The 27123-nt window shown below is 50.8% G+C and overlaps 2 protein-coding genes across 2 annotated transcripts in view; both read left to right on the top strand.

Annotated features, from left to right (window-relative positions):
• The window catches only part of Tmem87b (transmembrane protein 87B), an 86133-nt gene extending 71386 nt beyond the window's left edge, over nt 1-14747 (top strand). The window contains exon 20 of the mRNA XM_090336379.1: nt 14666-14747. The gene's annotated coding sequence lies outside the window, so the exon portion shown is untranslated. The remainder of the gene's footprint in view (nt 1-14665) is intronic.
• Fbln7 (fibulin 7) lies at nt 480-25579 on the top strand. Its single transcript, XM_090336381.1, has 8 exons — nt 480-673; nt 14666-14825; nt 15431-15601; nt 17773-17898; nt 18574-18684; nt 19228-19365; nt 22916-23051; nt 24623-25579. The coding sequence occupies exons 1-8, from the start codon at nt 599-601 to the stop codon at nt 24993-24995; spliced, it is 1290 nt and encodes a 429-aa protein (XP_090192507.1). The 5' UTR covers nt 480-598; the 3' UTR covers nt 24996-25579.
• Nucleotides 25580-27123: the final 1544 nt, after the last annotated feature.

Below are 27123 nucleotides of genomic sequence, written 5' to 3'. Positions count from 1 at the left end.
CCCGTCTTCCTTCTGCCACTCGTCCCTGGCCCCTCGGGACATGAGGACGGGGAGAAGTCCCCGGGCGGGACGGAGCCGGTCCCCAGCGGTCCGCGGGGAGAAGTCCCCGGGCGGGGTGGAGCCGGTCCCCAGCGGTCCGCGGCCCGGGGCGGGGTGGAGCCGGTCCCCAGCGGTCCGCGGGGAGAAGTGCCCGGGCGGGACGGAGCCGGTCCCCAGCGGTCCGCGGCCCGGGGCGGGGTGGAGCCGGTCCCCAGCGGTCCGCGGCCCCGGGCGGGACGGAGCCGGTCCCCAGCGGTCCGCGGCCCCGGGCGGGGTGGAGCCGGTCCCCAGCGGTCCGCGGCCCCGGGCGGCTGGGCGCGCTCCCGCGCGCATTCCGGGCCGGCGGCCCCGCCTCCCTCGGCGCCGCCCCGGGGCTGGCGCCTCCCCGCCGGCGGCTGCGGACGCGCGGAGCCGCGCACCTGGCCGGGGACGCGGGCTGGCGGCACGGCGGGCCGGGCGGCGCCGGGTTGCCGAGGAGCGCCGGGCCGCGCCTGCGGCGTCGTGGCTGAGCCACCGCCGGCTGCCGGACGCCGCGAGTGACCGGCCCTTCCCCAGCAAGATGGGGCCCGGCTCTGGGCGCGCGCTCCTGCTCCTCCTGTTGCTTCTCGCCTGTTCCACGTCGCGGGCGTCCCAGGTCAGTGCCCTTGCACCCCTTCTTCCTCTTCCCACCCTTGGGGCGGGGACGCCCGTAACCGAGAACCCGGGCTAGGCGCCTGGGACGTCATGTTGGCTTGGAGGAGGGGGCTCAGCGTGGCCCCCTCGGTCCTCGAAGACGCATTGCCGGCCTGGCGCCTGGGACCGCCCGGGCTGGTGGACTTGAGGCGTTTGCGCCGAAGTGTGAGCCCGTGGGGAGGAAGGCGCGGCCACGCGTGGCGATGGCTCGCAGCAGGGGGAGGCCAGGAGAGCCCCAGACACTCTGTCTTGTGTGGGTCTCCAAGACAGCTCCAAGATACCTAGTTTAGTTGGAGAACGTCTTACGTGCAATCTCCAACGTTTACACTTCTAAGTGAAATGTTCATAACCTCACCGCAAATCCACGGAAATCCTCACTCAAACACCCACAGAACTCCCCACGCAAACACCCACAGAACTCCCCACTCAAACACCCACAGAACTCCCCACTCAAACACCCACAGAACTCCCCACTCAAACACCCACAGAACTTCTAACCTGAAACACCCACAGAACTCCCCACGCAAACACCCACAGAACTTCTAACCTGAAACACCCACAGAACTCCCCACTCAAACACCCATAGAACTCCCCACGCAAACATCCACAGAACTCCCCACTCAAACACCCACAGAACTTCTAACCTGAAACACCCACAGAACTCCCCACTCAAACACCCACAGAACTCCCCACTCAAACACCCACAGAACTTCTAACCTGAAACATCCACAGAACTCCCCACGCAAACATCCACAGAACTCCCCACTCAAACACCCACAGAACTCCCCACTCAAACACCCACAGAAGTCCTCACTCAAACAACCACAGAACACCGCACTCAAGCACCCACAGAACATCTCACTCAGACACACACAGAAGTCCTCACTCAGGCACACACAGAAGCCCCCACTCAGACACCCACACAACTCCTCACGCAAACATCCACAGAACTCCCCATTCAAACAGCCATACAACTCCTCACCTAAACACACACAGAACTCCCCACTCAAACACCCACAGAAATCCCTACTCGAACACCCACAGACTCCCTACTCAAACACCCACAGAAGTCTCCAATAAAACACCCAGAGAACTCACCACTCAAACACCACAGAACTCCCCACTCAAACACCCACAGAAATCCCCACTCAAACAACACAGAACTCCCCACTCAAACACCCACAGAAATCCCTATGCAAATACCCACAGAACTCCCCACTCAAACACCCACAGAACTCCTCACTCAAAAACTCATAGAACTCCCCACTCACAAACCCATAGAATTCCCCACTCAAACACCCACAGAACTTAGCACTCAAACACTCACAGAACTCCTCACCTCCACACCAACAGAACTCCCCGCTCAAACACCCACAGAACTCCTCATCTCTAATACCCACAGACTCACCTCAAACACCCACCGAACTCCCCACTCAAACACCCACAGAACTCCTCAAACACCCACAGAACTCCCCACTCAAAAACTCACATATCTCCCCACTCAAACAGCCACAGAACTCCTCACTCTAACACCAACAGAACTTGTCACTTCAACACCCACAGAACTCCCCACTCAAACACCGAGAACTCCCCAAACACCCACAAAACTCCCCATTAAGCATCCACAGAACTCCCCACTCAAACACCCAACAGAACTCCTCAAACACCCACAGAACTGCTCACTCTAACACCAACAGAACTCGCCACTTCAACACCCAGAGAACTCTTCACTCAAATACCCACAGAACTCCTCACTCTAACACCAACAGAACTCGCCATTTCAACACCCACAGAACTCCCCACTCAAACACCGAGAACTCCCCAAACACCCACAAAACTCCCCATTAAGCATCCACAGAACTCCCCACTCAAACACCCACAGAACTCCTCAAACACCCACAGAACTCCCCACTCAAAAACTCACATATCTCCCCACTCAGCCACAGAACTCCTCACTCTAACACCAACAGAACTTGTCACTTCAACACCCACAGAACTCCCCACTCAAACACCCAACAGAACTCCTCAAACACCCACAGAACTGCTCACTCTAACACCAACAGAACTCGCCACTTCAACACCCAGAGAACTCTTCACTCAAATACCCACAGAACTCCGCACTCAAACACCCACAGACGCCTGGCCTCAAACCCCCACAGAAAGCCTCAGCAGCTTGTAGCTGCCAGGGCATGCTGGGAGTAGGGAGCTGTTCTGGGGCATCGGCACCCTTGGTCTGGAAAAAGCATCCATGCAAGCAGTTTGTTGTCTGGCTCATTCTCTCTCTCTGGCTCATTCTCTCCCTCCCCCCCCCTCTCGTCTCTGTCTCTCTCTCTGTTTGTCTCTCTTGTCTCTGTCTCTCTTGTCTCTGTCTCTCTCTCTTAATCATATTTGTTCAAATCTCCCTTTACTTGGTCAGATTCATCTGTACATGAGCCAAGAAGAATTAATTTAATGGCAAGGAGCGTGGCCTGTTAGAGTACTGGCCTAGCATGTACCGCCGAAGCCTGGGGTTTGAGTCCTCGGTTCCACATACACTGTCTCAAGTGGTGCTGTGGCTCCAGTGGTAGAGTGCTAACCTTGAGAAAGCCTAAGGACAGTACCCCGGCCCTGAGCTCAAGCCCTGGGACTGGTAAAAAAATTAAAATTAAAAAGCTACACTACTACTACTACTTCGAATGAACCTGGAATTGCCAGATTCAGAGCCGCCATCCATCAGACATGGTAGTGTGGCCCTCCCCTCTTTGAGGACCTCCCTTCCCCCATTCAGCTCACCCGCCAGCCCAACAATGCCAGCCTGGTTGTCTCCTGTGTGTTAGGGTTCTTTTTTTTTTGTTGTTGGTAGGACGTGGGGTTTGAACTCTGGGCCTGGGCGCTGTCCCTGAGCTCTTCAGCTCAAGGCTACCACCCTATCCTTGAGCCAAGCCCCACTTCCTGCTTTCTAGAGGTGAATTGGAGATAAGAGTCTCAGGTCCTTTTGTGTCCCAACTGGCTTTGAACCTTGGTCCTCAGATCTCAGCCTCCCGAGCAGGAGGTTAGGACTACAGGCGTGAGCCACCATGCCTGGCCTGTGTTAGGATTCTTGATTGGTCTTGCCTTCTTCCAAGCGCTTGTCAGAACAACAGTGGGTGGAGGTGGGTGATGTGGCCTCCCCTGTATAGATGGGAGGGTTGAAATCCAGACAGGAGCCAGGCCCAGTGGCTCACCCCTGTAATCCTAGCTACTCAGGAAGCTCAGATCTGAGGATGGATGGTGGTTCAAAGCCAGCCTAGGCACAAAAGTCCGTGAGACTTATCTCTGATTAACCACCAGAAAATCGAAAGTGGCATTGTGGCTCAAGGGGTAGGGTGGTAGCCTTGAGCTGAAGAGCTCAGGGACGATGCCTAGGCCCAGAGTTCAAGTCCCACGACTGACCAAAAAAAAAAAAATCTAGAGAGGAAGTGATTTTCTAAGGCCACATAGCCAAGAAGGAGTGGTATAAACGTAGTGTTGTGTTGAGCTCGTCTGCAGGCATCTCTCTATGCTGGGATTACATTTCTGGGCCAGGCATGAGTGTCGTGGGTCACCTAGAAACCATCTCAGAGCAGGAAGGGATTCCAGGCAGGGTGAATTTTCTTCAGACGAAAACTAGAAATAATTCCAAAAGTAACAAATGAGAATTGCAAGAAGCCACCAAGCTGACAGTGAGCAGAGGTCAATCTGGAGCTGAAATGAACCCACGGATCTTCCAGATTATGCAACCATCAATGTAATGAAGCCCTATTTACTAATACTTTTATTCTTATCCATCAGATTTTTAATAATCAAGTCTAAGAATGTTGGGTCTAAACCTATGACGATTATTCTTTCTTCACATTTTTATCGCTTTGCACTTTTCCTATGATCCACTTTGTAATGGGTTTTTGTTGTTACTGTTGATATTGGTATTGGAATTTGAAGTTGGCTTCACATTTGCAAGGTAAGCATTTCACCTCTGAGCCATATTTCCAGCCCTTTTTTTTTTTGCACAGGTTATTTATTTGCTTGCCAGTCGTGGAGCTTAAACTCAGTGCCTGAGCACTGTCCCTGAGTTTATTTTGCTCAAAGCTAGCACCACATCACTTGAGCCAAGCACCACTTTTTCTGTGTATGTTGTACTGAGTATTTGAACCCAGGGCTTCATGCATGCTAGGCAAACACTCTACCACTAAGCCACTTTCCCAGCCTTGTAAAATTATTATTATTATTATTATTATTATTATTATATTTTGGCCAGTCCTGAGGCTTGATCTCAGGGGCTGAGCACTGTGCTTGGACTTTCACAAGGTTAGTGCTCTGCCACTTGAGCCACAGCAACATTTCCAGCTTTTTCTATGTATGTGGTACCGAGGAATTGAACCCAGGTCTTCATGCATGTGAGGCAAGCACTGTATCACTAGGCCAAACTCCCAGCCTATGTACAGGTTATTTTTAAGATAGGTCCTTCTCTCTTTCTGGGGCCCATGTCCAGAGAATCAGCCTATTTTACTCATCCCTGCTATCATTGGGACGACAACTACACATCAACGTGCTTTGCTTCTTTGACTGAGTTGACATCTCATGGAGTTTTCTGCCAGGGCTGGTTTACAACCATACTCTGCCAGATCTCAGCCTCCTGTTTGCTGCAGTGACAAGTGTACCCGGCTATTGGTTGAGAATGGCTATTTTGAAACTTTCTCCAGGCTGACCTTAAACATCAGTCCTCCTTATTTCAGCCTTCTAGGTAGCTAAGATTATAGGTTTAAACAACTGGTGCCTAGCATTTCAGTTGCTTTTGAATGTGTGCATGTGTGTGTGCATGTACGTGCACGTGTGTTGCTACTAGGGCTTGAACTCAGAGCCTGGGTTCTGTCCCTAGGGTTTTGTGCTCAAGTCTAGCACATTACCAGTTGAGCAATAGCTCCCTTTCTGGCTTTTCTGGTGGTTAATGGAGATCACAATCTCTCAGGCTTTCCTGCAAACAGGATTACAGACATGAGCACCTGATTTTGGGTTGCTTTTTTGTTGTTATTGTTGGTCATGGGACTTGAACTCTGGGCCATGGTGTTGCCCCTGAGCAATTCAGGCTACCACTCTTCCCCTTGAGCCACAGCGCCACTTCCGGTTTTCTGGTAGTTAATTGGAGATGAGAGTCTCAAGGACTTTTGTGCCCTGGCTGGCTTTGAACCTCGATCCTCAGATCTCAGCCTTCTGAGTAGCTAGAATTACAGGCATGCCTGGCTTTTGGATTGCTTTTTAAAATAAGTTGTGAGGTTTATACTGAACATGGCTTTTTATTTATAGATATTCAATTGTTCCAGTGCTAATTCTGGAAGGATTGCTAAATTTGCCATTGAATTGTCTCAACAACTTTTTCAAAAGTCAAGCCATCAGTGGCAGGAGCATGGCCTAGTGGTAGAGTGCTTGCCTAGCATGCACGAAGACCCAGGTTCGATTCCTCAGTACCACATACATAGAAAAAAGTCAGAAGTGGTGCTGTGGCTCAAGTGGTAGAGCTCTAGCCTGGAGAAAAATCAAGGATGGTGCCCAGGCCCTGAGTTAAAGCCCCAGGACTAGCAAAAAGAAAAAGAAAAAAAATCAGATTTGGGAGTTTGGTCTAGTGGTAGAGTGCTTGCCTAGCATGCATGAAGACCCAGGTTCGATTCCTCAGTACCACATACATAGAAAAAAGTCAGAAGTGGTGCTGAGGCTCAAGTGGTAGAGCTCTAGCCTTGAGAAAGTCCAAGGACAGTGCTCAGGCCCTGAGCTCAAGCCCAGAACTGGCAAAAAAAAAAAAAAAAAAAAAAGAGTCTCACAGACTTTTGTGCCCAAGCTGGCTTTGAACTGGGATCCTCAGATCTCAGCCTCCTGAGTAGCTATGATAAATAGCTGGGAGCCTCCGATGGTTACTTGGTTACTTCACCCATTGGCATTGTAGAATCAGGTAGTCCACAGTGCTTCACTTTTGTTAACTTGTGTTACTTTTGGAGTTTCTTGCAAGGTTGCTTTGGCCCCATCTGTCATCTCCACAGTTGGACAGAGCTCTAAAAGTTCCTCCTCAGTGGCCAGCCTTTCTTCAGAGCGGGTTTCTCATGGAAGCCCCTGGGCCTCTCCCCAGGATCCTGCTCTCTGCCCTGCTCCTGCTGGGCTCCTGACCCTGACTGTCTACCCAAACACTCAGGCGGAGAGACTCCCTGCTCTCCTGAGTGCCTTCTTCATGCTGCATCTCCCTCTTTTTTTGCCTTCCTCCCTCATTGGTTTTGAACATGTCCTCATGAAAATGGTCTTTCACCCCTGGCTGTTCAGTGGGCCTGATCACTTTTCTCCTGCAGGAATTACCCTTTTATTGCACCAAGACATTACAGCTGTTCATTGTAGAACCATTGTTCCCTTGGGGTTGGTGGGCTTCTGATGTGGCCAAGAAAATGGCAGCTGAAAACTGTGATTGTATTGCTTAAGAGGCTTTGATCTTGTGGCTTTGATCAGTGCCTCTTGCTGAGGGGAGGAGCTCCAAAATGAGGAGATGAGATTGCAAAATGAAGAGCAAAACATGAGGAGCTATGAGGCTGTTGACTTAGCTTGCCTGGGGCACCGGTGGACTTGGATGGTTGGACACGTTGGCACTCAGCAGGAAAGGGTACACAACTGCTTCCGGTGCCTGCCTTGGTCACAGTGCCAGCACCAGGAGTGTTTGCCAGGCCCACAGTGGGGAGCTTTATATGATGCATGGAGACGAGCCAAAGCAACAGCGGGTTGAGAATGAGGTGGTATGGAGGATGGCCCTGGCACTGCGAACAAAACAAAGACCCTGGTATTGGCTCTGACCAGTTAGCTCAGGACGAGCAGAGGGCAGACCCAGTGGCAGTGTGAGTTTAGTTTACTGGGCTGTCCTATTCTTTTTGTGCAATCCTGGGGCTTGAACTCTGGGCCTGGGCACTGTCCCCGAGCTTTTATGCTCAGGCTAGGGCTCTACCATTTGAGCTACAGCTCCACTTCTGGTGGTTTAATGGAGATAAGAGTGTCACAGACTTTAGTGCCCAGGCTGGCTTTGAACTTCAGTCTTCAGATCTCAGCCTCCCAAGTAACTAGGATTACAGGTGTGAGCCATGGGCCCCTGGCGGGGCCGGCCTTTTACTTAAGAGTTAGACTCTTCTCTTCTGGACAGGGCCTGTTAGCTGGGGAGAAGGTTCTAGATTGTGCTTCCAGGGCACCTTGTATCTGCTCCACAAGGGCTTTCCTTCTGCAGCTGTGAACTGAGGCTTTTCACACCGTAAGGCAGGAGACCTTGTGCCTCCTCTGGGCTGAGGCATCCAAGGTTTCTGCAGATGCAGCCATGGCTCAGGCTTCTTGCTTCCCCTGCATCTGTTGGCCAGAGCCAGTCTCAGAGCAGCCTGTGTGCACAGTCTATTTTGCACATGGAGTGAGGGCATAGATGAAAGGCTTGCCTACTTTTATGGACCCTCTATCATGGGATCCAGAGATTTTTCTCCCCCCTCTCTGCCTCTGTCTGTGTCTGTGTCTGTGTCTCTGTCTCTCTCTCTCACACACACACATTTGCCAGTCCCGGGGCTTGAACTCAGGGTTTGAACAATGTCCTTGGGCTTTTTCAAGGCTAGAGCTCTACCACTTGAGCCACAGCACCACTTCCAGCTTTTTCTATGTATGTGGTACTGAGGAATCGAACCTGGGTCTTGTGCGTGCTAGGCAAGCACTCTACCACTAGGTCAAGTTCCTGGCCCTACTGCTTTCTCTTGCACCCCCCCACCCCCGCCCAGCCGGGAAACATGTAGGAAGGAATCCAAGTCCTGTCGAGGGCAGTTCTGATTGCGGAGAGGGCGGGACCCCTTGCTCTGGGGAGCAGTGGATGCTGAGGCAGGTACTTACCTGCCCTCTGGGAAAGGACGTGTGGCTCGTGATCACAATGGCTCTGAACCTTTCCCCTCACATCTTCCAAGGCAAGCTCAGTCTACAGGATCTATTTGCTACTGGAAATGATTCTGGGCAGAAGCCTGGGACATGGGTCCCAGCCATCTGCTCCGAGGAGGGTCTGCTATTTGGACATAGCTGTTGTGAATGGCTCATGGAGACCCAGGGCCCTGGAGACAAAAGATAAGCCACCTGGAGGGGGTAGAACTCTCAAACCTACCAGGTTCAGGCTTATTAGTTTCTAGCTTAAAGACAGGTATCCTACAGTAGGGTTAGTGCCAAGGAATCGAACCTGGGTCTTCATGCATGCTAGGCAAGCACCCTACAAGTAGGTCAAACTCCCAGGCCCCTGTTTTGCTTTTAAAAGACTTGTTTTGTTTTTAAGATGGATCTGTGCTTTTGCCCAGGCTAGTCTGCAACTTTCCTATCGCTGCCTCCTGAGTAGCCGGTTTACAGGCATGTACCAGTATGTTTGGGTAGGATACTTTTTTGTGTGTCATCATGGACCTTGAATTCAGGGCCCGGGTGCTATCCTTAAGTTCTTTTGCTCTTTTGAGTCACAGCACCACTTCTGGTTTTCTAGTGGTTAACTGGAGATGAGTCTTAGGGACTTTTCTGCCTGGGCTGGCTTTGAGCCACCATCCTCGGATCTCAGCCTCTTGAGTAGCTAGGATTACAGGCGTGAGCCACTGGTGCCCAGGCTGACTGCTTGCTGTGTGTATGTGGCCATCCTGCAGGGCGTGTGGTCAGGGAGGCTCCTCTGCCTTGAGAAGCTGTGAGCACTGACTCTGGGGACGACAGGAAGAAAGAGAAATGTCTGCTGAACCTCAAGAGGACTGCAGTTTGCAGCCAGCCCAGGCAATAAAGATTAAGGGATTGACTTCTGTTTAAGCACCAAGAAAGCCAGAAGTAGATTTGGGGCCCACGTTGTAATGGGCTAGCTTTAAGCAATGAGGCTGAGGTCTGGAGTTCAAGCTCAAGGATAGGCACACACACAGAGTATTCAGAAAAGCACCATGTCAATCACTTACACTGTAGTACGAATACAAATTCACATTCAAGTGGCATCTGACATGTCAGAATTTCCTGAGGCTCCTGAAATTTAGGCCTTTATTATGATGTCACAGTAAGAAGAACCAACTAAAGCGAGGCTCACGCCTGTAATCCTAGCTACGCAGGAGGCTGGGATCTGAGGATCGCACTTCAAAGCCAACTTGGGCACTAAAGTCCGTGAGACTCTTATCTCTAATTAACCGCCAGAAAACCAGAAGTGGAGCTGTGGCTCAAGTGGTAGAGCACTAGCCTCGAGCTGAAGGGCTCAGGGACAGCATCCAGGCTCCGAGTTCAAGCCCTACAACCAACAATAACAAAAAGAAAGAAAGAAAAAGAAGAATCCGCTAAGATACAAGTTCCTTCATCAACCATGTCCTGTCCACTAGGAAATGTGCCGGGCAGGCCCAGGAGGCAGAGGGGTCCCGGACAGCAGCCGGTAGTGACAGCTCCCAGTGCCAGACTCCTTCCTGCAGAGACTTCCTGGCCCATAATCTGGGGCAAGTACTGCCCCTTGGCACTCACTTTTCTTTCTGGACAGTGGCAATAATATACATTCCTATCTTTTTGTTTCTGTTTTGCCAGTCCTGGGGCTTGAACTCAGGGCCTGAGCACTGTCCTTGGGCTTCTCTGGTGTCCTTCTGGTATCCTCTCGTGTACAGTGTGTGTAACCAGTTTCCTTGTCCTGCTACAGTTTCCTTGTCGAAGTATTGTGTGACCAATACTCGAAGGCTCCATTTTGGTTCTGTTATCATCACAGCTCCCATGGCCAGTTTGGGAAAAATAAAAAAGGGCCAGCATGGTCAAAACCCAAAATGCAGGCTGGGGCTATGACTTGACCATAGAGCACTACCTCCCGTGTGAGTCTGCATTCCTCCACAACACTGCAAAACAAGCTAACCACCTCAAAATGTCCCGAGCGCCCAGGGCTCTGACCCCCACAGGGAGACTCCAACTCCACCTCCAACACAGGGCTGCGTGATTCATGGTGTGAGTCAGCTAAGCCATGCAACCCATACACTGCCTGGAAGGTGCTGTTTGCATGGGATCAGCATCTGAATCTGTAACCCAGGACACGAGGAACTCATGCAAAAGACTCTTCAGAAAGGAAGATGTCCTGATACAACATAATCTTTGGGCTTGAACTACACTGGCCTCTCCCTATGACTACAGCTTGCGAGCCAGTCCTTCAAGCCTTCAATCCCAGGAGCTGTTTGTTTCTCTATGTATGAATATGTGTCTATATCTCTCTCTATATAGCATGTATACAAAATATTTATCTATATCATATATATAGCATATATACTATATGTATACAGCATACACACTTGATGTCTATCTATATAATGACACCAAGTATGTGTGTTATATATAATAACAACGTGAGTAGTCTAGATTGAATGTAAGTGGTAAACCGTATTGCTTCCAGTTCTCTGGAGAACCCAGCTAGATGCAAGGGCATTAGGCACTCTGCGTCTGCCATGCTGGGTTCTCTTTCCCTCCACATGTGTCTGTGCCTTGTGGGGGAGGGCCTTGAGTTCAGGCATGGTAATTACTGAGAGGAAGGGAAACCAAGGAGTCTACCACCTGATCTTGGCTCTGGAGGAAGCACACGCACACATTCTCCATGACTCAGACACTGAGTGCCTCATGCTTGGCAAATGTGCTTGGTTCTTTCACAGACCTGCGGGTATCCAAACTTCCAGCTTCTCACTGAAGGGAAGCATAGCAGTGGCTTGGGAGAAAGCAGGCTGAGAGGCAGCCCCCGGCTGCAAGTGTGAGGGGTCACCTGCGGCCACCTGACACCTCCAGACTCTGCTGACACCAAGGTAGCTCTTGGGGTGGCCACTGTGCCAAGACCTTCAAGCCAAGCCTCAAAGACCATCTCTCATGTGCCCCGTGTACCCTGGAGAGCTTTGTCGTTGCCCCACAGTACCTAGAGAGGAGGCTCTCTGTCTTAAACTTGTTAGAGATGGAGCCCAGCAGTAGCCAGATGAGAAATTTTGCCTGAAACAGGTTCAAGCATGGAGACAGTGGTTGCCTTTTTTTGGTGTGGTTTGGGATCCAGGGATGAACAGGTAGCCCCACCAAAGCCAGTATGATGATTTACAATATTGCACAAGTGCATGTGGGTCTGATCCATAGTGCAAGCTCTGTTTGGGTGAATTTTCCAGTATTTTGAATTGTCTTGCAAGGAGAAGGCTTTTTTTTTTTAGAGGGGGGTTCAGCTGTGGGCTGTCATTTGTCAGTTGCATGGGTGTTTGGGTCTCTTTTTTTTTTTTTTAAACTCAAGGCTAACACTCTACCACTTTGAGCCATAGCTTTATTTCTGGTTTTTAGGTGGTTAATTGGAGATGAGTCTTACTGACTTTTCTGCCCAGGTTGGCTTTGAACTGCAATCCTCAGATCTCGGTCTCTTGAATAATTAGAATTACAAGCATGAGCCACCAGCCCTGCTGCTCTTAAACTTGTGATGCTTGTACTTCATCTTCCTCATTGGTTACGGTGTGTGCTACTACAGCCAGCTTATTTTTTTAATGGATATAGATATATTTAGTTGTATAAAGAAGTCGCCATTTAATAAAGTGGCTTATGAATACAATATATTTTGATCAATATAGTCTCTTTCAACATTCTCATATGTTCCTTCTCTCCCCACCTTTCCCTCACTCTTCATAATTTTGTAAGCTATACATGGGATTTTGTCTGTACTTTTCCTCTTCATTTGTCTACTCCGTTCCCCTTATCCAGCTCCACTTCGAGTACCCACTTCCTGGTGTCTTATTTTGTTGAACTTGAAGATGACAAAACTCACCTCTTGAAAAGGTGAACCCTTTGGGCTCCTCTGTCTCTATGAGTGGGTTCGTGGTTCTCCATAAGGAGAACCTCTTGGGTACTTGGCTTGGTCCATTGGAGATTCTAGTCACCCATTCTTGAGATGAACCTAGCTGTGCCCGGGCCTGTGTTGGGCGTAGCAGAATATACTAAGCGCACTTTCCCCCGGCTCCAGTTCTAGCAGTTTGGGACTAAGGGCCTGCCCTGTTAGGCACAGTTTCAGTGTAGGCCCGCGGACTCCCTGGGGAAGTTACTCATTCTGTCCAATTCCCTGGCACCTGGCATGCTGGCTGAGATCACCAAACATCTCCTTTCTACCACATGTTTTGTTAGCACCCTCCTGTCTTCCTCTTCCTCTGGGATGCAGACTCGCTTTGCTTGCTCATGAAGGTCTGAGAGTTCTTTCCATTGCAAGTGGCAACACGAACCTGTCTCACCCCTAATGACCATCTGGGCCGGAAGTAGCCAGCTGTGCCCCAAACTAGGGGCACTCAAGTTGCACCGGGCTACTCAATGGCTCAGTGAAAGATGGAATCCTTCCCCTCTACACATGTGCATTCCCCTCCTTTCTTTACTTCCTGAAACCCCACATCAGAGCCCCAGGTTCTGAGTGGTGTTTGCTCTTTCCAGCAGAGCCTTTGGCATGGAAATGTTTCCTGCCTCAATGAGGAGCCACTCTGTATCCCTGGGGGCAGTTACTGCCCAGCCAGCCCTCTCCCAGCTGTGAGGGCCAGGCAGCTGCTAACTTCCTGTCCCCACTGCCCAACTTCCCATTGCCCAGGGATCAGATACTTTCTGTGAGATGATTTGGTTCAGTCAGTAAGTCTGTTTACCATACAGGAATGGAGGCCAACCAGTGAGATAGATCCAGTCAACAGGTAGGTTTGGAAGTCACTGTATGTTGATACAGCTCTACCATTCCTGGCTGCAGGATTCAGGCCAGAATCCGCATCTTGATGTAACTTCCTGCAGGTAACACAAGACAGGCTAGTTGAGTCCCGGCCTGGTCCCCAGTTGAATGCTAATTACCTTGGCAAGACTTGTCCATGCCAGTAGGTCAAGGTTTTCGCCTGGAGACACTGCCTCCTTTATCCTTTCATGTTCTACCTCTTTAAGGAAAATTCTCTTTAAGGGGCTGGGAGTTTAACCTAGTAGCAGAGAGCTTGCCTAGCATGCACGACGACTCGGGTTCAATTCCTCGGTACCACATACATAGAAAAAGCTGGAAGTGGCTCTGTGGCTTAAGGACAGTGCTTAGGCCCTGAGTTCAAGACCCAGGACTGGTAAAAAAAAATCTCTCTAAGTAGTTCTACAGTGGTGGTTCAATTCAGCAAGTCAATTTATGACTACCATACATTTATGAGATCATATCTAAGCTCTTTAAAACAATTGGAATTGGACACTTTACCCGTGGATCTTAAGTTACATTGCCCACAATGAACACACAACCCCTGCCCCCTTTAAGACTTTTGAAACTTCATCATAGCTGGGCATTGGTATTTGATGGATGCTCTAGCTATCTCTTCTTTCTTGCTTTCCCTAACAGGAACCATTGTTTTACTTGTTTTCTTACCATCTTGCTTTTCAAGGTGACCAAGACAGAGAAGAGGTTTATCCAGGGCAGATTCTGGGGTATTGACAGAGTGATGAATTGGCGAGTGTGTCTGCAGACATGATTTATTTATGATTTATTGCCATTCCTGGGACTTGAACTCAGGGACTGAACATTATGCTTGTTCTTTCTCAAGGCTAGAGCTCTACCACACTTTTTCTAGGTATGTGGTACTGAGGAATCGAACCCGGATGTTTGTGCATGCTAGGCAGGCACTCTACCACTAGGCCAAACTCTCATCCCTTAGACGTGATTATAAGCAAGTGTATGCTCAGGTCATTGCTCAGGCACTGTCATATAGTCACCATGGTTTGATTTCTCGAGGGATGGACTGGAGCCATGATTCTTGCACTGTCCTGTGCTAACCTGTGGGAGCAGATATTGCCCAGCTGTGGGGCTGAGTGGTGCCTTTAGGAGACAGCTTCCATGGTGCTTAGTGAGCCACTGGAGCCATTTGGGCCCAGTGGTTTAGGGGACTTCTGGAAGCCCTGGAGGGGCCTGACAGACCCAATGGGTGGTGGTCTCTTCTCTCCCCAGAGCTGCCTGAACAAGCAGCAGCTCCTCACCACCATCCGCCAGCTGGAGCAGCTGCTGAAGGGCCAAGAGGTCCGCTTTGCCGAGGGCATCCGCAGCATGAGGAACCGGCTGGCTGAGCTGCACAACGCTGTGAGCAAGGCAGCCCCAGACACCCCCCCAGGTGGGTCCCCCAGGCTGTACTGTCACAGTCATAGAACAAAAACCACACAGCTATCTCTGCTTCTCTCCCAGCCAGCCACTTGCTAAGGTTCCTACACAATCCTCACCTCCTGCCTAAAGTTTATGGTTTAACCCTGGTGTGTGTGTGTGTGTGTGTGTGTGTGTGTGTGTGTGTGTGTGTGAGAGAGAGAGAGAGAGAGAGAGAGAGAGAGAGAGAGAGAGAGAGAGAGAGAGAGAGAGAGAGAGAGTGTCTGAAGGTCCATGGTTTAACCTTGGTGTGTGTGGATGTGTGGATGTTGTATGTATGACAGAGACAGAAAGAGAAGAGAGACAGAGTTAAAATGGGCCTACTGCTTGTCACCTCCATCTGGCTGTCACCCATTCCCCCTTTCCCAGTCTCTCAGTGCTAGTTTTGGGGCTTGAACTTGGAGTCTTGCCACTGTTCCTGAACCACTCATCCTCCACTAAGTGTCGCCCTTCCTCTCCCCAAGAGCAGTGACCATTGGATGAGGAAGTGTTTTTACAGTGCTCCGTGGCGGCAGCAGGGCTGCCAGAAAGGTCTAGGTCCCCAGAAGGGGCACCTAATCCTCCCTTTTCTCCTTCCAGTTTCCTGCCCTGCTCTGAGTGCCCCTTCGGATGGTAGAAAGTTCGGAAGCAATTACCTAGTGGATCACGAAGTCCATTTTACCTGCAACTCTGGCTTCCAGCTGGTGGGGCCCAGCAGTGTGGTGTGTCTTCCCAACGGGACCTGGACGGGGGAGCAGCCCCGCTGCAAAGGTATCATCCCTTCTTTTTGCCCACCAGGCAGACCATGCCTCCCCTGCCCTCCGGCCCCCAGCAGAACAGAGTAGAGCAGAGCAGAGTGAGGGGGCTGCAGGATAGAAAGACATGTTGGGGCCACTGTGTGCCTGCTACTAGAATCCTTCCTCAAACATAAAGCAGGGGAAAGTGCTGGATTCCTCTCCTCTCTGCCAGGCCTGGATTGCTGTCCGTCTTCTTGGATTTGCTAACCAGTCACAACTAGATACTGGGTTTGTACTCTGGCCCTGGGCACTGTCCCTGAACTCTTCAGCTCAAGGCTAGTGCTCTGCCACTTTGAGCTACAGCACCATTTCTGGTTTTCTGATGGTTAATTGGTGATAAGAGTCTCACAGACTTTAGTGCCTGGGCTGGCTTTGAACCACCATCCTCAGATCTCAGCCTCCTGAGTAGCTAGGATTAGAGGCATGAACCACTAGTGCCTGGTGATACTCTTGTTTTACATATAGGAAAACTTAGGTTAAGGGATGTATTATATAAGGTCACACTACTAGTGGTAGTTTCTGGATACTCTGACCCGCTAGCCTCAGGACTAGTGGCTGGATCTCTTGCCAGACATCAACCTGGGACTGAGGAGTGGAACGAGAGGAAGGAGCTGCGAAGAATCCTATGGTTCCTGTGTTCTGGGGCTGCAGTTGTGAGGCTGCTGTCTCCTCTGAGTAGAGGAGATTCTTTTGGGTCTGCACTAGGACTTGATATGGTAGAGCTTTGCGGGTACAGAAGAAGCTTGAAAAGGTTTCTCATTGTTTTTTTCTGAGTGAGGCTTGAACACAGTGTTTTTTGAAAAATAATCTGTAATCCTAGATCTTAGGCAGAAAGCCAGGGACCACTGTTCAAAATCAACCCAGGAAAAACAAAACGAGCACGCTGTCCTCGTGATGCAGTGTCTGGACATAATGACATGAGCTTGTCATCCTTGCAATGCTAGGAGTTCCAAATCGGTGGATCGCAGTCCAAGGGTAAAAGGAAGATGCTACTTTGAAAATAACCAGGGCACAAAAAGGGCTGAGGTGTGGCTCGTGGTAAGCCCACCCGTGTCTCCCCGCGTGCCTTGTGCAGTGACCACCACATTTCTCTGTTCCTGTTTCAGTCCACCCATGGGCTCCATAACAGTGCTGATAAAGTCTTGTTATCTCTGTCTGGTCTGTGTCTGCACTCACTTCCATTTAAGCAAGTTGCTGTTCACAACAGCTGCCCCAAGGGTGCTGTGGCAGAAGCATGTTTTAAATCCTCTTTGTTTATTAGCCACATACTGGCTTGGGTCCAGTCCTCTACCATATCTACCAATATCCTATATCTCCTGCCTCCTGCCAGTGAGAGCTATTGCTCCTGACTGATGGATGGAGATGGGAGTCTCTCTTACTTTTTTTTTAAGTCCAGCCTCCAAACTCAGTTCTCCCGATCTCTGCCTCCTGTGGGTAGTTAGGATTACAGGGGTGAGTCACCACATCTGGCCTTTCAGCCAGCCTATTTCTTAGTCTTTGGTTCTTTAGTCTTTGCTTTAGTCACTGTCATTCAACTGCCAGGTATTACAGAGTCACCCAGAAAAACTTTGAAAAATGTAGGTGCTGAGGCCTCATAGACCTACTGAGTGAATTAATATCTTTATATGAAATTCAGGAAGTCTGCATTTTTACTATTGGACAGGTTATGCAAAGGTTGATAACCACCCCCTTGCAGCTCTTGCTGGTAGAAAGAGTAGCAAGGTCAGGTGGAGGGACAGGAAACTGGAATGGTCCATCTTCAGCTCCTACTCCAGAAGATGTAATGAAAGAGAACCTAACATTATTTATTGTCATTGGTTTATTTGTTTTGGGGTTTACGTTGATTCTTGGGCTTGAACACCAGGCGGTGAGCTATCACTTGGCTTTTTTTCACTCAAGGCTGGCCCTTTACCACTTGAACCACACACACCCCACTTCTGGCTTTTTTTTTCCCCCTGGTTCATTAGATATGAGTCTCACAGACTTTTCTGCCTGGGCTGACTTTGAACTGAGATTCTGAGATCTCAGTCACCTGAGTAGCTGGGATTGCAGGTGTGAGTCCCCAGCACCCAACTCTGTCATTGTTTTGATGGTTTTAAAACTACAACTTCACAGTGATCCATCTGGAAATGTATTCTTTCCTAGCTATCAGCGCATGCACCAGCCAGCCCTGCCGCAGTGGTGGGACATGTAGAGAAGAGGCTAATGAGTACAAGTGCATCTGCCCTCCAGGAACCACGGGGGACCACTGTGAACACCAGGCCCAGACTGGTAGGTAGCTGCTGGGGGATTGCAGCAAATCACCGAATGTGTCTAGACGTAGCTCAAGTCTAGTGCCCCTAACAACTAGCAGACATCCTGACTCCCAGATTGGAGATGGACTGGGGTTGTTTGGCCACGGCCCCTTCGTTGAACAGCATTTCTCTGCCAGCAGAACCACCTCGCCTTCACACAGCCCCATTACAAAATCAGCACCTGACAACATGGTTAGCCAGGTATTTTAAGAGATGAATCGTTAGACACTTGGCGTCCTCTTGTCTCCCCAAGCGGAGGTCCAGGGACTCCAAATGGCTGGTTTACACATGGCAAGGCTCAAGTGACGCCGGGCACTGATGCTTCACGCCTGTAACCCCAGCTACCCAGGAGGGGAGAGCTGAGGACCACAGTTCAGAGTCAGCCGCGGCAGGGAAGTCACGAGACCCTTATTCCTAACGATCAGAAAGTGAGAGGTCGAGCCGTGGCGTGAGTGGTGGAGTTGTGAGTGGAAAAGGAAGGCGTCCGCTCTGGCGTCCGCTGTCCGGCAGCAGGCGGGGCCTGGCCTCCCCCGGCGGCAGGAACGCGGCTCCCGAGCTTAGGCGCTCACCGGTGTCCCTGCGTAGTCCCGAGTCCCCTGCCGGCGGACCCCGAGTGGCCGGGGTGGGCCGCTCTCACTGCGCTCTCCCGCAGCCGCCGGGGACCCGGCCTTCCGCCGCCAGCCGCGCTGCCTGCAGGCGGAGCAGGCTCAGCACTGCAGCTGCGACGACGGATTCCACCTGAGCCGCGGCGGCGTCTGCCGGGGTAGGCGCGGGCCCCGCGGGGGGGGGGGGGGGGAGGGGGAGGAGGAGGGGGCGGGGGCGGGGGCGGGCGCGCGGGCCCCGCGGGGGGTGGAGGGGGAGGGGGCGGGGGGGCGGGGGCGGGCGCGCGGGCCCCCCGCGGGGGGCTGGAGGGGCGGGGGCGGGGGCGGGCGCGCGGGCCCTGCGGGGGGGGGGGGGGTGGAGGGGCGGGGGCGGGCGCGCGGGCTCCGCCGGACCCGGGGAGGGTGCAGGCCCGCCCAGTCTCCGGGCTGGCGCTTCCCGGGGCGGCGTCTCGGGCCTGCCGCGGCCGGGGGCGGGGGGCGCCGAGCCGGTGCGGCGCCGGCCGCTCCCTCGGGCGGGTCCCTGGAGCTTCCGGGTCTGCCCCGCTGGCTCCCTCCGCGGGCCGCGCCGTCGGGCCCGGGCCCCGCACAGGGCGGTCTTACCTGTTTTGGGGCCAGGCCCCGACCAGCCACAGCCGCCGGGGAATGCGGTGGTCAGGTGCGCTGGCCTGGCCCGGCGGTCGCCACGGTCGCTCTTCTGCCTCCAGACGTGGACGAGTGCGAGCTGTTCGGGCAGGAGGGGCGCCCCCGGCTCTGCATGCACGCCTGCGTGAACACCCCGGGCTCCTACCGCTGCGTCTGCCCCCGTGGATACCGGATCATGGCTGATGGGAAGAGCTGTGAGGGTGCGTGAGGCTTGGGGAGAGGCGGGGATGGTGGGTTGGTCAGGGCCTTTGCCCCGGGGGCTGCTGTGACCCTTCCCCACCGCATCCTCACCCTCAGGACCGGAAAGAGGAGGAGAGCCAGGGGATTCGTCTGATCTTTAAAGCCCAGGTTTGGAGGTCAAGCCCCATGACCAACAAAAACAAGCAAACCACCAATAACAAAAGAAACCCTCAAAGAACAACGAAGACTAGCTGTGTGCCCGGTGTCTCACACCTATAACCCTGGCTACTCCAGAGGCTGAGATAGGAGGATCACAGTGTGAAGCCAGCCCGGGCAGTAAAGTGTGAAAGACAAAAAGCTGGAAGTGGAGCTTGCCTAGACCCTGAGTTCAAGCCTCAGGACTGGCGCGTGCTCGCACGCGCACACACACACACACACACACAACGAAAAGATACTCTAAAAAAAAAGCCTAGCCGTGCGGGGAGCCTCACACCTGTAATACTAGCTACTTAGGTGGCTGAGATCTGAGGATCACGGTTCAAAGCCAGCCTGGACACTAAAGTCCATATGAATCATCTCCAGTTAACCACGAGAAAACTGGAAGTGACACTGTGGCCCAAGGGGTAAGGTGGTAGCCTGGAGCTGAAGAGCTCAGGGACAGCGCCCGGACCCAGAGTTCAAGTCCCACAACCAACAAGAAAAAATCAAACCATATCATCTACATAAGAAATGAGTTGAGTTGCCTAGCTATCCTGGTTCAAATTTCCTAACCCCATTATTTCCCATCGTGTCTTTAGCTAAGATAATTGATAACTGATAATTATCAGATAATTACCCACCTTCTCTGACGGACTCTGGTGGCCTACCTGTGGGCACCTGCACATCCCCTCCCGCAGGCACTTTGGTGTGGATGACGGTAATGGAAGGCAGAGGGCCAAAGACTGGCAAGAGTTAGACCCCTTACTAACCCTGGAGGTAGGGGTGAGTGGAGGGAGGTTTGTCGTCAGATGTGGGGCTGACCTGATGTGGGGACAGGAGATAGACACACTAGGCAAAGATGTGGCAGGGGCAGCTGCTCATGCCTTCTGAGGTTTTGGAAGCTGATTTCAAGCATGGGGTGAAAGAGTGCCTTTACTGGCAAGGAATGTCTTCAGAGTTGGGGTATACTCAAGAGGAGACGGTACATTAAACTGAGGGTGATGGTAGAGTGGAGAGGCTGAGCGTTCCCCGCCCCCCGCCAGGAGCAGCCCTGGCACCACTGGGCAGACCCGAGAACCCTGGCACCTCACAGGATGCCTCGCATTGCATCACCTCCTCTGAAGACATGTATCAAGATACCAAAAAACACAAATATACCACATCTCATAATTAGCTCAGAGTCAGAACACAACCAGGGCCAAAAAATCTACCAGACTCCATCTGTAAAATAACCAGCAAAAGCCAGGCTGGAGGTATGGTAGAGTATAGGCTCTGAGTTCATACTCTGCTATTGAGAAAAAAAAAGTTACTTCACTTGAGTTATGTGTTTCTGGAATTTTCCATTGAATATTTTCACACCACAGTTGAGAACAGGGAGCTGAAACCTAGGAAAATGAAAAAGGACTGGAGGAGGATAGGGGGTTCTGAAAGCCAAGGGGGGGGTAGCTTATTGCTTAAAATGAATGATTCTGGGCTGACACTCTGGAGCTACAGCAGGTATTTGGGGGGAAAGCAGAGTTGCTAGTGGGGGCCCCAGGACCTTGTCAGTTGAACTCAGGATTCTGTGGGGAATCTAGCTGGCTTCAGACAACAACAATGATGACTACTACTGGAGAAGGGGCAGAGAAAGGAGACAAAGGGCTCCTGCACAGGGAGACCTAGGAACTATGAAGAGAGAGGAGCTTCTTACTTGTTGGATCAGAGAACTAGGAAACTTGCGTCTAAAATCGGAGAAAGGAATATATATATATACATATATATATTTGTCCATCCAGTGGACACTGTTACCTTGGAAACAAAGATTATTCGTGCAACACTATTCATCAGGCCAGGACATACATTCATATTGTCATGAGACTGAGCAGGAGTTTAACTGGCAGATCTAACTAAACTGAAGAATAACCTCAGTCCTCTGCTTTTAATGGGTCAGAGGGTGCTTCTTAGCTTGGAGTGATTTTGGTTAGAGTTCAAAAGATACATTCTATGGAGCAGGAAACACATCAAGAGAAATAAACACAAGGGCAGGAAGAGCAGGCACTCATCCCATCATGGCACAGGATCACTGTGTAATGTCAAACTCCCAGAATCCTCAAACACAAGACACACAAACCAGCAGTTTGCCACTGGCATTAAGCTTCCTGCAGATCCACCATCCACTCATTTCTGCACCTAGTCAGTTATCATGGAGCTCTAGGATCCCCACACAAATAGCCATCCACTCATCCATTTATCCACTCATTGACTTACCTAGCTGTCTACTTACCCATTCTCCCAACCATCTGTGTCCATTCCCCACTAATCTATCTACTCCTCCGTCTGTCCACACAGCTGTCCTCACTCATTGACCCACCCATCTGTCCATCCATCCATTCATCCATTCCATCTGTCTGCTCACCTATCAACCCTTCCAACTACTGATACCCATCCAGGATCCATACCATAGCATTATGAAAGCCTAGATCATTGCCTGAAGTGGGGAAGGGACAATCTCTAGTTGTAGAGGCCCCATTGGACGCTTGTAAAGAGATCAGGACTTACAAATTACAGCGAGACAGTCAGCATTCAACAGGGGGTAAAGCTGAAAAAAGTTTTTCCTAAAACCTTTGAATCTCCTTGAGCAAAAGAATCTTGGGAAGAAAAAGGAAGTTTTGGAGGAACAGTAACTGATAACACCCCTGCCTCTTGCCAGAACCCCAGTATTCAACAGGGAAGGAAGACAGGAGCCTAAGGACGGGCATACCCTAGTGTGTTTCTCTATGAACTCTCTATGATTGCAGTTAGTCATGGAATACAGAGTTCCTGACAGACTATGCTTTGGAAATCACATGCTGGTGCAAGTCTATAATCTCAACATCTGAAAAGCTGAAACAAGAGATCAAGAATTGGAGGCCACCAGGCACAGTGGCAGAAGCTTAAAGTCTAGCTACTTGTGAGGGATGGGGGGATTGAGGTTCGAGGCCAGCCTGGGCAGGAAAATTCACAAAACTCCACCTCTACCAATGCCTGACCATAATGGCATCTGCCTTTGGTCTCAGCTACAGGAGAAGCACAATGGATAGGGACATTGTCGCCTGTCATTCCAATCATATGAGGAAAGCATATTAGAAAATGCAGCTTAGGTAGATCTGTCCTTAAACAAGGCCTTATTTTGAAAATAACCAGGGCAAAACTAGGTTGGAGGCATGGCTCAATTAGTACAGTGCCTTCCTTGCAAATGTGAGGTCCTGAGTTCATTCCCCAGTGTGGGCTATGTGGTGAGCTGAGCTCTCATGGAGTTCCGTTTTTTAGTGCTGACAAGCTCTTCACTGTGCTTCTGTGATGAGGGGTGAGGTGGGCAGGATTTTCACCCCGATCGTATGTCCTGCATTCCAGATGTTGACGAGTGTGTGAGCCCACAGCTGTGCCCCGAGGCAACCACGTGCATCAATATTAATGGAGGCTTCCAGTGTGTCAGCCCTGAGTGCCCTGGTGGCAGTGGCAACGTGAGCTATGTGAAGACGTCTCCCTTGTGAGTAGAGTCAGCGCTGACCAGGGCTGGGCCCGTAGGTCCCAAGTCCTGCAGGAAGTCTGGCCTGGATTCTCCCTACAAGTTCTTGTGAAAAGTACAGTGACATTATAGGAAAGTGGAGGGACAGAGAATTGGCTATCTGCTTCTCCAAGTCTCAAGTCCTTTTAGTGATTGCATTTGATGCAACAAAAACCCAGTTTGCCCCAATGCTGCTTAATGCATTGTAAACCCCAGGCACTTTGCACATGCCACCCTGCTCTTCCAATACTATCAAGTGGCTTAACACCTAGTAACCTTGGCATTTAAGCAGTAGAGTTGTTGACTTTCTGAAGGTTGGAATACTGCAACTCACATAAAGCATATTCAAATCGTCCTAGGAGCCCTTTTGATGTCTTTCAACTGGAGAGAATTGACTACATAAGTCATTTAAATTGTTTTTTGGATTGAAGCAAATTAGAAGCAACAGCAATGTCAGGGGCATCGAAGAGTGGTAGTTACTCAAGGGTGTGAAAACATTAGACCTTTCTTCAAGTAGTCACTGAGTGAAGAACAGGGAACTTGACCATTGTAAGCCTTTCAAAACAATGATTAACAGCCACATGTGGTATTTATCCGAAAAATCCTTTTTTTTCATTATTTTCTGATCTGTCATGGGGCTTCAACTCTGGGCCTGGGTGCTGTCCTTGAGCTCTTCAGCTCAAGGCAAGTGCCCTACCACTTGGGCCACAGCACCATTTCCGGTTTTCTTGTAGTTTGTTGGAGTCTCACGGACTTAAGTGCCCAGGCTGGCTTGGAACTGTGATCCTCAGATCTTAGTCTCTTGAGTAGCTAGGATTACAGGCGTGAGCCATATTTTTAAAAAATATATAAATTCTGGCATTTCCATATATGCATGTCCACTATGTAACCTTGATGACATCAGAATCAGCAACTGTAGTAAGCTGTGCTTGTCTTTTTTTCTTGGTGCTGTTATTGGGGCTTGACCCCAGGACCTTTGTGCTATTTTTTTAGCTTTTCACTAAAAAGCTAGTGATCTACCCCCCTAAGCTACAACTCCACTTCTGAATTTTTGATGGTTTATTGGAGATAAGAGTCTTGTAGACTTTCCTACCCAGCCTGGCTTTAAACCTCAATCCTCTAAGTTCAGCCTCCGGAATTCCTAAGATTACAGGTGTGAGCTACCAGCACCGGGCTTGTGCTTGGCTTTTGTTTGATAAGGTAGACATTCTGAAAGCATGTCCACCAGATTCTAATTCCTAGGGGAATCTGAACCATGCTTGAGGAGCATCACATTGCAGGGGGCTTCCAGCTAACTACTGAGGTGCTACCATCAGAAAGAGCACCTGGCCTGACTACCAGCACCCCCACTGTTCCATGATCTTCTTAGGCTTTGTAAAAACAACAGTAAGAGCATGTACACACTTGTGTGTGCAGACAGACACAGACACACACAAGTTGAGAGCTCCTAGGATCATGAAGTCCTTCCCTGGTCATGTCTGTTACTAGCCGAAATCAAAGTCCTCCCTTAAGTTTCTCCATGTCTGACTGCCTCCATTCTGCCTGTGCTCCAGCCAGTGTGAACGAAATCCCTGCCCCATGGACAGCAGAGCCTGCCACCACATGCCCAAGACCATCTCATTCCATTACCTGGCTCTGCCCTCCAACCTGAAGACGCCCATCGCGCTCTTCCGAATGGCCACCGTCTCAGCACCAGGCCGGGTCAGGCCCACCAATTTACGGTTTGGGATTGTGGGTGGAAACAGCCGTGGCCAGTTTGTCATGCAGCGTTCAGACCGGCAGACAGTAGAGCTGATCCTCATTCAGCCCCTGCAGGGGCCTCAGACACTGGAGGTGGATGTGGACATGATGGAGTACCATGAACGCGCCTTCCTGGCCAAGCATGTGTCCAAGGTCACCATCTTTGTGTCCGCCTATGACTTCTAGGGCACCATGTGGAGCATTGGGACTTGGAGATGGGGCTGATTTTCCAGGAACTCAACTATGGGTGTGGACGTCAGACAGCCCATTCCCCCACCTTGCCCTGCCAAGCCTGCCTATTTACTTAGGCAAACGGTGCTTTCTGTTCCCTTGGGTGACAATGAAAGGGAACCACACATCTAAACTGCCACCAGCACATTTTTTTTTTTTCTGTCTTAAAGCTCTCTTCTATTAGATAATGCACTAACTTCTCCCTCCCCCAGAGGCTGTGTGTGGCACTGTGAGTTTGAACTGGCCTGGGAGGGGAGAAAGCACATACTGTGTGTGTCTAGCTGATGGTCAGGCATTCTGCACTGTTAGTCAAGTTCTGTTAGGACTTGGAGGTCTAGCATGCCGGTGGTCTGGTCCTCTGGTGTACCTGGCATGTTGCTCTTGGTTACAATCCCAGCCAAATCTGCCAGCCTTCTTAATGGAGAGCCACAGAAGTGTCTTTGAACCCTAGACAGACCTGCCTTCGCCAACAGACCAACCTCCTTAGATTCGATGAGTGACCCCCACCCCCCCACCCCCATTCCAGCCTTTTTCTTTCCTGGTTCTGGGGTTTGAACTCAGCACTGTTCCTGAGCCTCCTTGTGCTCAAGGCTAGCACTCTGCCATGAGCTACAGCACCATTTCTGGCTTTTTCTGAGTAGATAAGAGTGTCATCAACTTTCCTGCTTGGGCTGGCTTCGAACCATGATCCATCCTCACATCTCAGCCTCCTGAATAGCTAGGATTACAGGTGTGAGCCACAGTAACCAGCAATAACTTTCCTTTTGAGATAACCAGTCTCAGAAACATGACATGGTATGGTAACCTTAGAAATGAAGGTGCTGCTTCTTCCTGGCCACTGACTTCCCTCAAGAATGAGATGGTCCAGTCCTGGGCTTGAGCTCAGGGCCTGAGCACTGTTCTTGGGCTTTTTCAAGGCTAGAGCTCTACCCCTTAAGCCACAATACCACTTCCAGCTTTTTCTACTATGTGGTACCAAGGAATTAACCCAGGTCTTCGTGCATGCTAGCCAAGCACTCTACCACAAGGCCAAACTCCCGGCCTGGTCCAGTACTTTCTAAGAGGCACTGTCTGGGTTGGGAATCCTGGGGTAAGAGAGAAAATGCAGAGGCAATGACTGACAGTTCTCCACCAGTCTCAACTCGTCTGGCCACACAGTGAGGGAACTGGTCCAGCTGGCCTTGACTCCATGGTGTTCTTCTGCGAGAACTATGGAGTGATGGCTTTCAGGTGACTGACACTAAACTCTGGCTGGAGCTGAGAATGGGTGGAATGGGGGTTTGTAAGGAAGTTTCAATGTGCAAATATGTTTACTGGTGAGACTGCCTCCAAGGTATTTTATTTAAAAATTCTTTTTCTCTTGTATGAGATGGAGCCAGATGAATGGTCATTAGTTTAGTGATAGACCCAATGGGAAGGTGCTTTTTAGGAGGGTTTGTCCTGGTCTTTTTTTGAGAGACATGGTCAAGAACTGCTTATGAAAATTTTCTGCTCCCATAAGCTCAGCTGAAACCTATCTAACAATAAAAAAAAGGATCTGCAGACTTGCTTGTTTCCAAATGGTTATGGAATGGGTCAGAAGACTATGTGCAGAAGGCCCAGTGGGTGGGGCCCAGGGCCCTGAAAGTGAGCGCGTCACCATGCTGGGCACTCCCTTCGTGCTGAAGATGGGAGAGGCAGGAGCAAGCCATCACCTCCCAGACATCTGAACTGATCTATGATGACGACTTTGATGCCAGATAGGCCCAGTGTAAAGCAACAACTTCAATCACCGACAGAAACATGCCCTCACACCAGCCACAGAAGCCCTCCCTCTCCACCAGGTACCAGGGGCAAGTCAGGCTGAAAGTCCTATCAGAGTCCCCGCTTTTGTGGCCTTCAGGTGAAGGGCGGCATGAGTGCCATTTCCATGCCCACCGAGGCCAGGTTTTGCCCTGAGGACCAGAACGCATGGTCTATATTTCATTGCCCTCTTAGACACACAGAAAGGGTAAGTGATATGTAAGCTAACTAAACAACGACTCAAAAGACAGATGAGCAGTTCTATAGAAAGGCCTCCCAGGTCAGGCCTCCCTCACGTCTG

Source organism: Megascapheus bottae, chromosome 7 (genome assembly GCF_031878675.1).
Source record: "Megascapheus bottae isolate mThoBot1 chromosome 7, mThoBot2.hap1, whole genome shotgun sequence".
Lineage (NCBI taxonomy): Eukaryota > Metazoa > Chordata > Mammalia > Rodentia > Geomyidae > Megascapheus > Megascapheus bottae.
The sequence above is the reverse complement of the archived record's forward strand: the minus strand, read 5'-3'. Positions and strand labels throughout refer to the sequence as shown.